General features: G+C 40.8%; 1 protein-coding gene across 4 annotated transcripts in view; it reads left to right on the top strand.

Moving 5' to 3' along the window:
• LOC145356336 (putative ATP-dependent RNA helicase DDX41) overlaps window positions 1–12,846 on the top strand; it is a 46,312-nt gene that overhangs the window by 17,049 nt on the left and 16,417 nt on the right. For 3 of the 4 annotated variants that reach the window (XM_080208958.1, XM_080208961.1, XM_080208960.1), the window contains 6 exons: window positions 2,868–2,940; window positions 4,407–4,560; window positions 7,713–7,849; window positions 10,478–10,640; window positions 11,535–11,666; window positions 12,702–12,773. In XM_080208958.1, coding sequence (XP_080065084.1) covers window positions 2,868–2,940; window positions 4,407–4,560; window positions 7,713–7,849; window positions 10,478–10,640; window positions 11,535–11,666; window positions 12,702–12,773 — 731 coding nt within the window. The remainder of the gene's footprint in view (window positions 1–2,867; window positions 2,941–4,406; window positions 4,561–7,712; window positions 7,850–10,477; window positions 10,641–11,534; window positions 11,667–12,701; window positions 12,774–12,846) is intronic. The other variant, XM_080208959.1, reaches the window with a different exon arrangement.

The raw sequence follows: 12,846 nt of genomic DNA, 5'->3' as shown, positions 1-12,846 counted from the left end.
TGGGAAAGGAAAATAACAGAAGTAGACTTTCAGGATCTAAGAGCATTTTTTACTGATTCCATGAAAACTGAATGTTTACTTAAAGAACAATGAATTGTATACATACAGTGAGTTTTTAGTTCTGTTAGGTTTTTCCCCTGCTTCATAATACAGATTACTTAGATGGTATTTAATGAATAGTTCTTTTTATCTTTTGCTACACTAGACAACTTAAAACTTGAAATCTTGTCATATTATCCTTTCAGCTATTAACTTAAAAAGTGAGCTTCCAGTCATCAGTCTCTATGGGGTACAGGAATCATAACAATGAGAAAGTGCACCAAAAAATGCACAGTACCCCAGATATGCTCTCACCAATGCCCTATACAGCTCTAAATAGACTTCTTTAGGGACCCGGGTTCAAAACTTGTCCCGGCAGATGATGAAATTTGAATCCGGAAAAATCTGGGATTATAAACGTAATGATGATAATGAAACCATTGTCAATTGTTGTAGAAACCCAACTGGTTCACTAATGTCCTTTAGGAAAGGAAATCTGCCATCTTTACAGGTCTGGCTTATATGTGACTCCAGACCCTCAGCAAAATGCCCTATGAAATAGCCTAACAAGCCACCCAGTTCATGTGCAATTAGTGTTGGGCAATAAATGCTAGCTCAACCAGCGATGTCCACTTTCCATGAATGAATAAAAAGAAGAATGATACTGCTCCAGTTTGAAACGTTTTGAGGTTTTCACGCTACAAATTAAATCTTGAAAAGGTTAGCTTTTTTTGATCAATTCTTTTGCATTAGGCCTACGCTCCATCCTAAGGTCAGAAGTGGGTATGTTCGCCGATGATTGCACAATGTTCAGCACCATTCACGACCCCTCAGATACTGAAGCAGTCCATGTTCAAATGCAACAAGATCTAGACAATATCCAGGGTTGGGCTGACAAGTAGCAAGTAACATTCGCGCCACACAAATGCCAGACAATGACCATCACCAATAAGAGACACTCTAACCACTGGCCCTTGACATTCTGTGGTGTGACCATCAGTCAGTCCCCCTCTGTCAACATTCTTGGGGTTACCATTGACCAGAAACTCAACTGGACTTGCCACGTAAACACAGTGCTACTAGGGCCGGTCAGAAGCTAGGAATACTGCGGCAAGTAACTCACCTTCCGACTCCCCAAAGCCTATTCACCATTGACAGGGCACAAGTCAGGGTTTGATGGAATACTCTTTACTTGCCTGGGTGGGTGCAGCTCCAACAGCACTCAAGAAGCTTGATACCACCCAGGACAAAGCAGCCCGCTTGATTGGCACCACATCTACAAATATTCATTCCCTCCACCACCAATGTTCAGTAGCAGCAGTATGTACTATCTACAAGATGTATTGCAGCAATTCACCAAAGATCCTTATGCAGCATCTTCCAAACCCACGACTACTTCCATTTAGAAGGGCAAGGGCAGTTCCTCTCCAAGCCACACACCATCCTAACGAGGAAATATATCGCCGTTCCTTCACAGTCGCTGGGTCAAAATCCTGAAATTCCTTTCCTAACAGCATTGTGGCTCAACCCACAGAACACGGACTGCAACAATTCAGGAAGACAGCTCACCACCATCTTCTCAAGGGCAGCTAGAGATGGGCAATAAATGCTGTCCAGCCAGCGATGCCCATGTCCCATGAATGAATAAAAACAAAACCCTTTGACTTATTCTACCCTTTGGTTTCCAGTAGTTTTACTTGGGAATATCTGTGACATGCGAGTGGAACAGTCTTTTAAGTTATAACTCCTGACCTTTGTTAGAACACACAAAGCAAGACTTTGTCTGTGGGACTGTTCTGTCCCTATTGCATACCGTTTGTATGAATTTTATCAAAATTGTGATGTTGCCTTTTTTTTGACTCTTGACCCTTCTGACAATGAGTACAGTTTCTCTCTCAATTTATTCTGTCTACACCCCTCACAGACACCTTTAATAAATCTCATCTTAACATTCTCATCTCCTGCTTCTCAATCTATCCATGTAACTGAAGTATATCATCACCGAAACCAATCTTTTCTGAACCCTATCTAAAACCTTTATATTGTCCCTTAAGTGCCCAGAATTGGACTGTTCGAGTTGAGGCTGCATCAGTGTACTATAAAGATTCAAAATAACTTCCTTCCTCCACGTCTTTCTTTGTAAAGCACAGAACCCTGTATGTGCCCTGAGGTTAAAACATCCAATGATTGTGCGCATATACCCCCAGGTCACTCTGTTTCTGCAGCCATTTGGAATTTTATCCTTTTGTTTGTATTGTAACCAAAATGTTCTTCCAACCAAAATGTACAATTTCATCCATCTCTGTATCAGATTTCATTTGCAATGATGCACTGACTCTCCTATAGCTGTCATGATATATATAGCACATGTGACGACAGCCTCAACCGAGATCTTGGGTTCATGTCATACTATCTGTAACCCCCATGACTTACCTGGGCTTGCAAAATCTCACTAACTGTTCTGTCTGGAGATAATAAGCATTTCTTTAACCTGTGCTTAAAGCTCTCTCCACTCACATTGTACCTTTAAAACTTGATTACATGTAAAGACTCGCATTCCAACCATTATTTTGCAAATTGAATTTGTGTCTTTATATGTCCTGTTTGTGAACAGAACTCCCACTTACCTGACAAAGGAGCAGCACTCTGAAAGCTAGTGGCTTTTGCTAACAAATAAACCTGTTGGACTTTAGCCTAGTGTTGTGAGACTTCTTACTGTGTTCTCCTAAAGCTCCCGGCTATGCATAAGGGAACGTGGACTCCAAACTGTACATTTCATGTGTGCAAACAATACATTCCTGATAAAATTTTCACCACCTTCTTTCCAGCCATTTTGAAAGGCTTGAAGAAGAAGGGGATATTGCATCCAACGCCCATTCAGATCCAGGGAATTCCAACCGTGTGAGTACTGGAATATTACATTGCACACTCATTTAGATCCAAGGGATTTAAGAGGGAGCATTGAAACCCCTGCTGTCTGTAGATACTATTGCTGGTCATCTGTTGGTATAAATGCTGTTGGCTGATTGAAGGTACTGGTATGGAAATTCAAATTTATGCTGTTAACTTGCTTCTAAATCCGTAAAACTCAGCAGAGGGAACCTGTTCAATGATGAAATGAGGTCTCTTGGTAAACGTCTTGGGATAGGTCCTCTAAAATAAAGCAGACATGGAACTCCCCCCAGCAGCTCTGTCAGGAAGGAAATGTAAATATTGGCAGCAGAGGGCATTAAGCAGTGCCTCATTTTAGTATGTCATGCAAAAACCCAGCTTGCAGGTGCAGCAGGTGGTCAGGAAGGCGAATGGGATGCTGGCCTTCATAGCGAGGGGGATTGAATATAAAAGTAGGGAGGTCTTGCTGCAGCTGTATAGGGCATTGGTGAGGCCGCAGCTGGAGTACTGTGTGCAGTTTTGGGCGCCGCACCTGCGCAAGGATATTTTGGCCCTGGAGGGAGTGCAGAGGAGGTTTACTAGGCTGATACCGGAGTTGAGGGGATTGAGCTATGAGGAGAGGCTGAATAAACTAGGCTTGTACTCGTTAGAGTTTAGAAGAATGAGGGGAGATCTCATTGAGACGTATAAGATGATGAATGGGATGGATAGGATAGAGGTGGAGAGACTCTTCCCGCTCAAAAAAGACAGTAGGACTAGGGGGCACAGCCTCAAGATAAAGGGGAGGCGGTTTAGAACGGAGTTGAGGAGGAACTTCTTCACTCAAAGGGTGGTGAATCTCTGGAATTCTCTGCCCGTTGAAGTGGTGGAGGCTGCCTCGCTAAATATTTTTAAGAAGCAGGTTGATGGGTTCTTGATAAGAGAGGGGATTAAGGGTTATGGGGAGAGGGCGGGAAAGTGGAACTGAGCCACGACAGATCAGCCATGATCTTATTGAATGGCGGGGCAGGCTCGAAGGGCTAGATGGCCTACTCCTGCTCCTATTTCTTATGTTCTTATGTTCTTATGTTCTTATATGTAAATTAAAAGGCAAGAATTAGTCTTTGAAGGTATATAATTCCGCACATTTAGAAATTGTTCTATCAACATTTAATCTCATTGGTAATCTTTGCGCACTGTGTGATTCCAACCCTCTTGTTTGGATACAGGGTAGGCATGTAACAAAATCTCACCTTGCCTCTGTACTTTGTTAGCCTTTGTGTTTAATGCTTATGGTGGTAATTGGTTCTCTGAGATGCTCATCCATGTTTACTTTCTGATCAAAATACTCGGTACAGGGTGTTATTTGTGATTGGTAAAGGTCATATTGCACGGATATTTCCATGATATTGGCTGGCATAATGAATGCTGCAGTTGTGCTGGAGTTCCCTTGCTCTGCAGTGTTGGATGTTCTCATACTTACCTCTCTGTTTCAGTTTGGCCGGCAGGGATATGATCGGGATTGCATTCACTGGCTCTGGCAAGACATTGGTATTCACTTTGCCAATGATCATGTTCTGTCAGGAGCAGGAGAAAAGGCTCCCATTTTCTAAAAGAGAAGGTCCCTATGGCCTCATCATCTGCCCATCTGTAAGTACCGCTCTGCTACTCCTGAGAGCACCTTAACTCCTCTACTGGGAATCGTTTTTAGAGAATCGACAAGTGGAAGTTAATTCACGGTGGGATATATTTTACATGGTCACCAGGAGCATTTGACCATAAATTAACTGAGATTGGAACTAACTTCCCAGTGCAAAGAATGGTGATTTTGTGCAAGGAGTCAGGACTGACTGCATAGAATTATATAGAATATGAGGATCATTAAGTGGAGGTTAGTTTATAATGGAATATATTTAACATTGTCACCAAGAGAGTATAACCATAAATTAGATGAATTTGGAAGTAACTCCTCTTGTGCGAAGGATAGTAAGTGTGTGGAAGAAGTTGGAACTGACTGTGTAGAATTAGAATGTACAGAACAGAAATAGGCCATTCAGCCTAACTCTTCTGTGCTAGGATTTATAACACAATGAGGGTCTCCTCCCTGTCTGTCTCCCTCAGAATCTGAACTCCCTCCCTCTCTCTGTCTCACTTCAAAAGCTAGTGGCTTTTGCTACCAGTAAAGTTGGGCTTTAACCTGGTGTGTGAGACTTATTGTGTCTCCCTCAGCTCAGCCTATCAGCATATCTTTCTATCCTCTTTTTCTCATGTACTCAAACCTATCTGCCTCAACCTTCTCCTTTCACAGCAAGTTCTATTTTCTAACCATTCTCTGTGTAAAGAAACTATTTCTTAATTCCTTATTGGATTTATTAGTAATTATTTATTACTGTATTGTAATTATGCTCTTTGTTTTGGATTATCTAAAAGTGGAAACATTCTCTCCCTACTTACCCTATCCAACCCATTCATAATTTTTAAGCTCTCGTCTGGTCTTTGTGTTCAACTAATCTGTTAGTGTTTTTTTGATGAAGTAACATTCAAGGTGGATAAAGGGGAACAGGTCACTGTGGTGTACTTGGATTTCCAAAAGGCATTTGATAAGGTACCACATCAAAGGTTACTACACAAGATAAGGGCACTGAGAATAAGGATAAGTGGGTCTTCTTCGCATTGGCAAACTATAAGCAGTGCCACAAGTATCAGTGCTGGTTCTTTTCAACTATTTACAATCTATATCAATGACGTGGATGAAAGGAGTTAATGTATGGTAGCTAAGTACACTGATGATGCCAACGTAGATTGTCAAGAGGAGGCAAAAAGCCTGCAAAGGGATATAGATAGGTTAAATGAGTGGGCAAAAATTTGGCAGATGGTGTTTAACATAGGTAAATGTGAACTTGTTCACTTTGGCAGGAAGAATAGAAAAGCAGAATGCTGTTTAAAGGGAGAGATTTTGCACAACTCAGTGATACATAGGGATCTAGGTGTCCTGACACGAAAATTATTTAAAGTTAGTTTATAGGTACAGCAGGTGATTGGGAAAGCAAATGGGATACTGGCCTTTGATAGAAGAGGAATTGAATATAAAAGTGTTACTACAGCTGTACAGGAACTTGTTGAGACCACATCTAGATTCATGTGTGCAGTTTTGGTCTCATTTAACTAAATGGTACAGTTGCTTTAGAAGCAATTCAAAGAAGGTTTACTGGACTTATTCCTGGAATCATAGAATCATACACTGCAGAAAGAGGCCACTCGGCCCATCAAGTCTGCCCTAACCATAATCCCACCCAGGCTCCAACCCCATAACCTCATGCACTTACCCTAGTTAGTCGTCTTGACGCCAAGGAGAAATTTAGCATGGCTGATTCACCTAACCCACACATCTTTGGACTAAATGAATGATTATAATCCTCTTGTTTCAAATTCCAATATTCCATTTGCTTTCCTAATTGCCAGCTGTACCTATATACTAAATTTAAATGATTCATGTGCCAGGGCATCTAGATCCCTATGTATTACTGAGTTACTAAATGAATGAAGGGGTTGTCTTGCTGAAGAAAGGTTTAACAGCTTAGGTCTATACCGATTGACAAATAAGGGATGGTTTTATTGAAATATATAGAATCCTGAGGGAACTTGATAGGATGGGTAACTGGGGGAGGTTTCCTTATGGATGACATTATAGCTAGGGGATATATTTTAAAAACAAGAGGTCTCCCTTATAAGACAGAGATTAGGAGAAACTTTTTCTCCAAAGGTTTGTTGGTGTGTGGAATTTTTTCTCCAGAAACCAGAGGAGACTGGGTCTTTGAATTTATTTGAGACTGAATTAGAATTTTTGTTAGTCAAGGGAATGGTTATGGGAGACAGATAGGAAAGTGGAACTGAGGCCACTAGATTTGCCATGATCTTATCAAGCAATGGAAAAGGCTTGAAGGGCTAAATGGCCTCTTCCTGCTCCTATGTTTATATGTCCCCTCTCAGTCTTGCCTTCTCTAAAGGCATGTTCAATCTCTGTTGATAGTTGTAATTTTTTCCATTCCATTATCATTCTAGTAAATCTCTTTAGTACTTTCTCCTGTGTTTTTACTTTATAAATATGATGATCAAAACTGCACTTATGAACTTATTTATGAATCAGGAGCAGGAGTGGACTACTTTGCCTCTTGAGACTGCTGTGCCATTCAATACAATCATGCCTGCTATGATTGTAACCTCAACTTCATATTCCCACCTATCTCTGATAATCTTTCACCCCCTTGGTTATCAGTAGTAGGGAAAATGCTGTAGTCCATTATAAAGGATGTGACAAAGGGACACTTGAAACATATTATTGGGATTAAGTAAAGTTGACATGGATTTATGAAAGGAAATCATGCTTGATAAATTTGCTGGAGTTTTTTGAGAACATAACTAGCAGAATAGGTAAGAGAGAACCAGTGGATTTTGTGTATTTGATAGTAAAACAAGACCCATCGCCACCAAGAGCAGAATGAGGACTGAAAGAAGAGAATTCTCTCTCCATTAGGAGCAGCTTGAATTCAAATCAAAGTCGAAACCTACTAACGTCACAGGCTGTGGCCAATGACACCATCTCATGCCTGTACTTTCCTTCTCACAGGAGCCTGGCCTGTGAAGATGAGTACACATGATTTTAATTTAGTGTTGCTCATTACTGTTTATGCTGACATTACTGATGTGGAATTGCTGTATTTTTTGTGCCTAGGGATGTGGTGATATAGATTTTAGGTGTGTGCATAAAGGCTGAAGAAAATATTGTCTTCCTTGCCATGCAGAGAGAATTAGCAAGGCAGACCCATGGGATTATTGATTATTATTGCCGGCTGCTAGAAGAGGATGGCTTTCCCCAGCTTCGCTGTGCACTCTGCATTGGTGGCATGTCCATCAAGGAGCAAATGGAGGTTGTCAAACGGTATGTGCAATATTTTACTTGCCTTCTGTTCCTGCCTTTCCCAGAAAGACAGCATCAGTAGATCACTGCCTTCTGCCCCATGGTCATTCTCCACTATGAATTGGAAGGATAAAGTAGACTGATAGATCCCTGTGAAAGATTTCCACAGTGGAACGCAGCTCTGTATTTTGTAGACAGCCTCTGAAGGAAACCTGGCAGCTATTTTGCACGCAGCAACATCCTGTAAACGCTAGTTAGAAATTGGCCGGATAATATGTTTTCAGTTATGTTGGTTGAGGGATGAGGATTGGCCAGAAAATTGGGTGATCTGACCTGCTGTTATTCAGAAATGTTGAATCACATTTTAAGGAGAATATATTTATTTCTTTGTCCTTTCCTCAGTGAACACTTGTATATATTGTGAATTTTTCTTAATTCTTAAGGCCACAAATGAAAGTATAAACACATTGCAAACAATTCAGGAGTGTTTGGAAAAGTATTTTCTGGAAGGGAGAAATGAATATTGGGTGTATAGATTGAAAGTAAAGAGACTGAAAATTGTGAAGGATTGGAGACATCTAGGGTAAAAAGGTACTTCTCAGGATAATAGCATATCAAACCATCAAAATAGAAGTAGAATTTTGGAGCTTTTACTACAGTAATTGGGTGCCAGAGTAAAATTATGTTGATCACGTTGTAGAAAAGCTTGATGAAGTCACATTGAGAGCATTGTGCATGATTTTGGGTGCCCCATTATAAATATGACAAATTTAGAGAGAGTGTACGTTTTTTAGGATAGTGCAAGGGCTAGGAACTGATTGTTGTGTGGAAATAGTTGAGATATCGGGACTGTTTCCATTTAAGCAGTAATGAATAAGAGTCAATTTAGATAAAGGAGGTTTTTAAAATGATGAAGGGTGTTGATGGAGTGAATAGTGCTACAATCCCAGTTGATGTCATAAGTGCGCAAGAAGATCCCAGAATTACGTTTCTTTTTAGAAAACGTGAAGGAACAGATTCAGTCAGATTGCCAATCAGCTTTTAACAACAACAAAAACTACTTTATTAAACATGAAAAGTTAGGTTATAATGCAGTGCTCCTTCACTCCTGGCTTCTTCTCAATTGTACACAGATTTCAGTGATAATACAAATGATACAACATACCTCATGCTGTAATGTTTTCAATAAACATACAATCCCTGTAACCGAACAGGCTAACTGTGGGTAGACAACACCCCACTCTGAAACCCAGTGGCCGATACCACGCAATTAATCTTCTGTAGGTTTTTGCTCAAATACCCGCCCCAGATGATTGTCACATGAGTGTTTCCAAACTCGACTCTCAAAAAGGCAGGCATTAGAACCTTCTTTCCTTCAACTGTTTTCATTAAGAATCCACTGCCAGGTTTTCCAAATATCCTTTTAAACAAGGCTTTTTCTCAGCTGTTTTAGCAAGGATCCACCTCCAGATTTTCCAACTGTCCTGTCAGTATTCCTTTGTTTTGAATTCCCAAAAACATCCGAATGCCAGCATAAAACTCCAATACCCAGTCCCCAACTGAGTATTGTTCCAAAGGCTGGGAATAAGGATACCAAACTTTAGATGTCTTGCCTTACCCAGGACAATTTCACCCACGTCTGCACTTCTAGCTTTGTTTTTATCAATGGCAGTTTTTTTTTGTTCCTTTAACTCCAAACTTCCAGGAAACAACTAGCTTCTTGAACTAACTGCCCTTTAGTTTTTCTGGAGCTTGTCTTCATGCCTATTACTCTTTCTATAACTTTACCACTACTTGCAGGTTGAGAACTATTCCCTTTTTAGCTTCCATTTCCAACAGCCAGAAAGCAGTTAAACACTAAAACTCAAAAGGCCCTCTCCCATAGCTTGAAATGAAACCAAAACCTCTACAGATGCAAACATCTTTGTTTAACGTGAATCTAACTAGAGTTGTACCCTTTCTTACACAAAAACACTAATTTAAACCGACTTAAATCTATACCTCGTTTCTAATATCTAACAATAGAAATATAGATCACTTTAAACAATCTCTGTTTCTTGCTAATAGAGAAGGATAATTTGTTTGTTTGCAGGGTCAGTGATAAGGAATTGTCACCATTGGAGTTGAGAGAGAGGTTTGAAGATATGTCTTTAAATGGTGGATTGTTTTGGTTGGAATAATTTGTCGTGGAGCAGGTGAACCAGGACAATTACATCAGGATAAAAATGACAAGCATTTGAAACAGACAAAAATCGTTCCAGCAGGTACAGCCACAATGTGTTGAATGGCTTCCTGGACTGTAATTTGGCAAGATCCTTAATGAAAGCTGCCTTTTTTAATTCAATTGCAAAGGAGACTGGAGTTCAAATCTGTGTCTTCATCACAGCTACTGTCTCGCTGTTGGGTGGGGTAGGAGGGTACGGGATCCTCAGTCTTAGCTAGTGATTATGGGCAAGGGAGAAAGTGACTGCGTCAGGGATATCACCTATCTCAAGTGCAGACTATCTCAAATAGTCACTGCTGGATCACACTTCCTGTAGTGATGGTTACAGGAAACTGACTTGGATTTTGTCCAGGGGAAGTACAAATGTCTCAGTGCAAATGCCTACAGATATATTGTTTTAAAGCCAACTCCCTGTCATTCTGCAGAGGTGTGCACATGATGGTCGCCACTCCTGGTCGTTTGATGGATCTTCTGCAGAAAAAGATGGTTGGTTTGGACATCTGTCGGTATCTGGCATTGGATGAAGCAGATAGGATGATTGACATGGGGTTTGAGGAGGATATTCGCACCATCTTCTCCTATTTTAAGGTGAATGTCGACTGTAGCACTTTCTCTAACTATCTTTGGGAAAAGCTGTTGTTGTATAGCGATTAGTTCAAGTTGATTGTTGCTAACCTAGCTGAATGAAGTGAACCGGGAAAAGCCTGTAAAAATTGTGATTGAATTGAAGTAGGTGCAGTGAGTTCTATCTCCCCTCCGAGCTCTTCAAAATCCTAGTCCTTTCCTCACTGAAACCTGGTAGTGTCAGTGAAGCATGTCTGGACAACACGCTATCCCTTCTGTCCCCATCACCATTTCCCTCTGTTTGCTTTCCCCTTCTTTCCCCTACACTGACTGATGTTGGTTACAGTTTTCTGGACACCTTTTAACAGCCTCGGTGGATGGTGTAGGCCGATTACTTGACTGGGTGAGTGAGCCAAGGCAGTATTTGACCCTGCTCTCACTTGATGTTCATTAGTCATCAGGATGGCACCTCTGATTATAACGCCTTTTGGTTATTATGGTTTCCATTACCCAGGGCCCTGGACAGACCCTGCTCCCCCACTCCCCCCATACTATTGCTTGGTAGTATTGCTTCTAGTCCTGACCTCTGTGTATCCCTGACTGGAATGGATATGTGAGTGAGTTTAATTATCTAGTCTAGGGTAGCTGCCTTTTCCTCTGGGAGAGGGGAAATAAAAGGAAAAAACTTTCTGTTGTCTTCCTAAAATGGGCCTTAGGGACGTAGCAGTCATTAATATGTGCCAGGAATGTCCCTTGAATTACAAGGCATGCTCCTGAAAGGAGAAGTTGATATTCAGTTGGAGTGGGAGGAGAGTTTTAATCTGTGGTCAGAAGTGCAAAGCTTTGACTTTCCATTTGTCTCTGTAGTTTGATGCTTTTTTATAACTCATATTCATCTCACTTTACACGTTCCCACAGGGCCAACGTCAAACTCTGCTTTTCAGTGCCACCATGCCGAAAAAGATTCAGAACTTTGCCAAGAGTGCCCTCGTGAAGCCCATCACCATCAATGTGGGCCGGGCAGGAGCTGCCAGCTTAGATGTGATCCAGGTGAGATGGAAAGAGTAAGGTTCATCGAGATACTGTGTGATATAGTGAACTCATGTAAAAACAAGGATTTTAAAGGAACTCTTCAACCTAGGATTGAAAATACCTTTGCTCTGAGCTTCATCTGATAATTTTTGATTTGACAAACATCAACGTAGTCCTTTATTCTTTTTGTACAACTCCAAATTGTATGTGTACTAGTCAAAGAAAGTTCCAGGAATTCTTAAAGCAGAATACTTCACATGCTGCAAATCCAAAATAAAAACAGAACTACTCCAACGATTCAGAAAATCAGTAGAGGATAATCTGATTAAAGTTCCTTGATCCGAAATGTTAACTGTGTTTCTTCTCCTGATTACTGTATGTTTTCAGTATTTTCTGTTTTAATTCCAGAAAGTCCTCTTGTTTTGTCCTGTAATTTGAAAAAAAAATATTTGTGGGTTAGTTGTGGCTTAGTGGAGGAGATGTGAATGCATAACCTTTTATGCTCTCCCTTGAGTCAGAAGGTCATGGGATCAAACTTCGTTCCAAAGACTTAAACATAAATGTCAGAATTCTACCGCCCCACCTGCCACAGAATCGGAGCAGGCAAGGCACAGTTAACGGAAATGTTTGTTGATCTCGGGCGGGAATTTTCAGTCTCGCTTGAGTGAAGCTGTAAAATCCTGCCCAAAGTCTAGACTGCTGGTCTCGGTATTGTGCAGTGCTGCACTGTCCAGAGTGCTGACATACGGATAATGTATTCTCTCGGGTGACCATTAAAGATCCTATGGAAATATTCCAAAGAGGAGTTTAGGCTGAACTTTATTCCACAATCAATATAAGGATTTATGGTATTGTATGTGAGTTCTTTGAGCAACCTGTGGTTCTGAAATATTTTACACAGTACAGGTCAGAGTGTTAAATAGTTCTCTTTTTAAGTTGATTGTTGTTCATGCTGAAAAAAATTAAGCAATTCTGACAGCTCACCCGTTCCTTAGAGAATCCTATAGAGTGCTGATCAACATGAATGAAATGTGAATGTCCTCTTGTGTTCAGGAGGTGGAATACGTGAAGGAAGAAGCTAAGATGGTTTATTTGCTGGAATGTCTGCAGAAGACTCCACCTCCGGTAAATGACTTCACTTCAGTCTAATCCAGTTTTACTGTTTGGCCACTTCATGTAATCAGACATGTATCCAGTA

This window comes from Carcharhinus amblyrhynchos, chromosome 21, assembly GCF_965287045.1.
Source record: "Carcharhinus amblyrhynchos chromosome 21, sCarAmb.v2.hapA, whole genome shotgun sequence".
NCBI lineage: Eukaryota > Metazoa > Chordata > Chondrichthyes > Carcharhiniformes > Carcharhinidae > Carcharhinus > Carcharhinus amblyrhynchos.
This window is presented reverse-complemented; position numbering and strand designations above follow the sequence as displayed.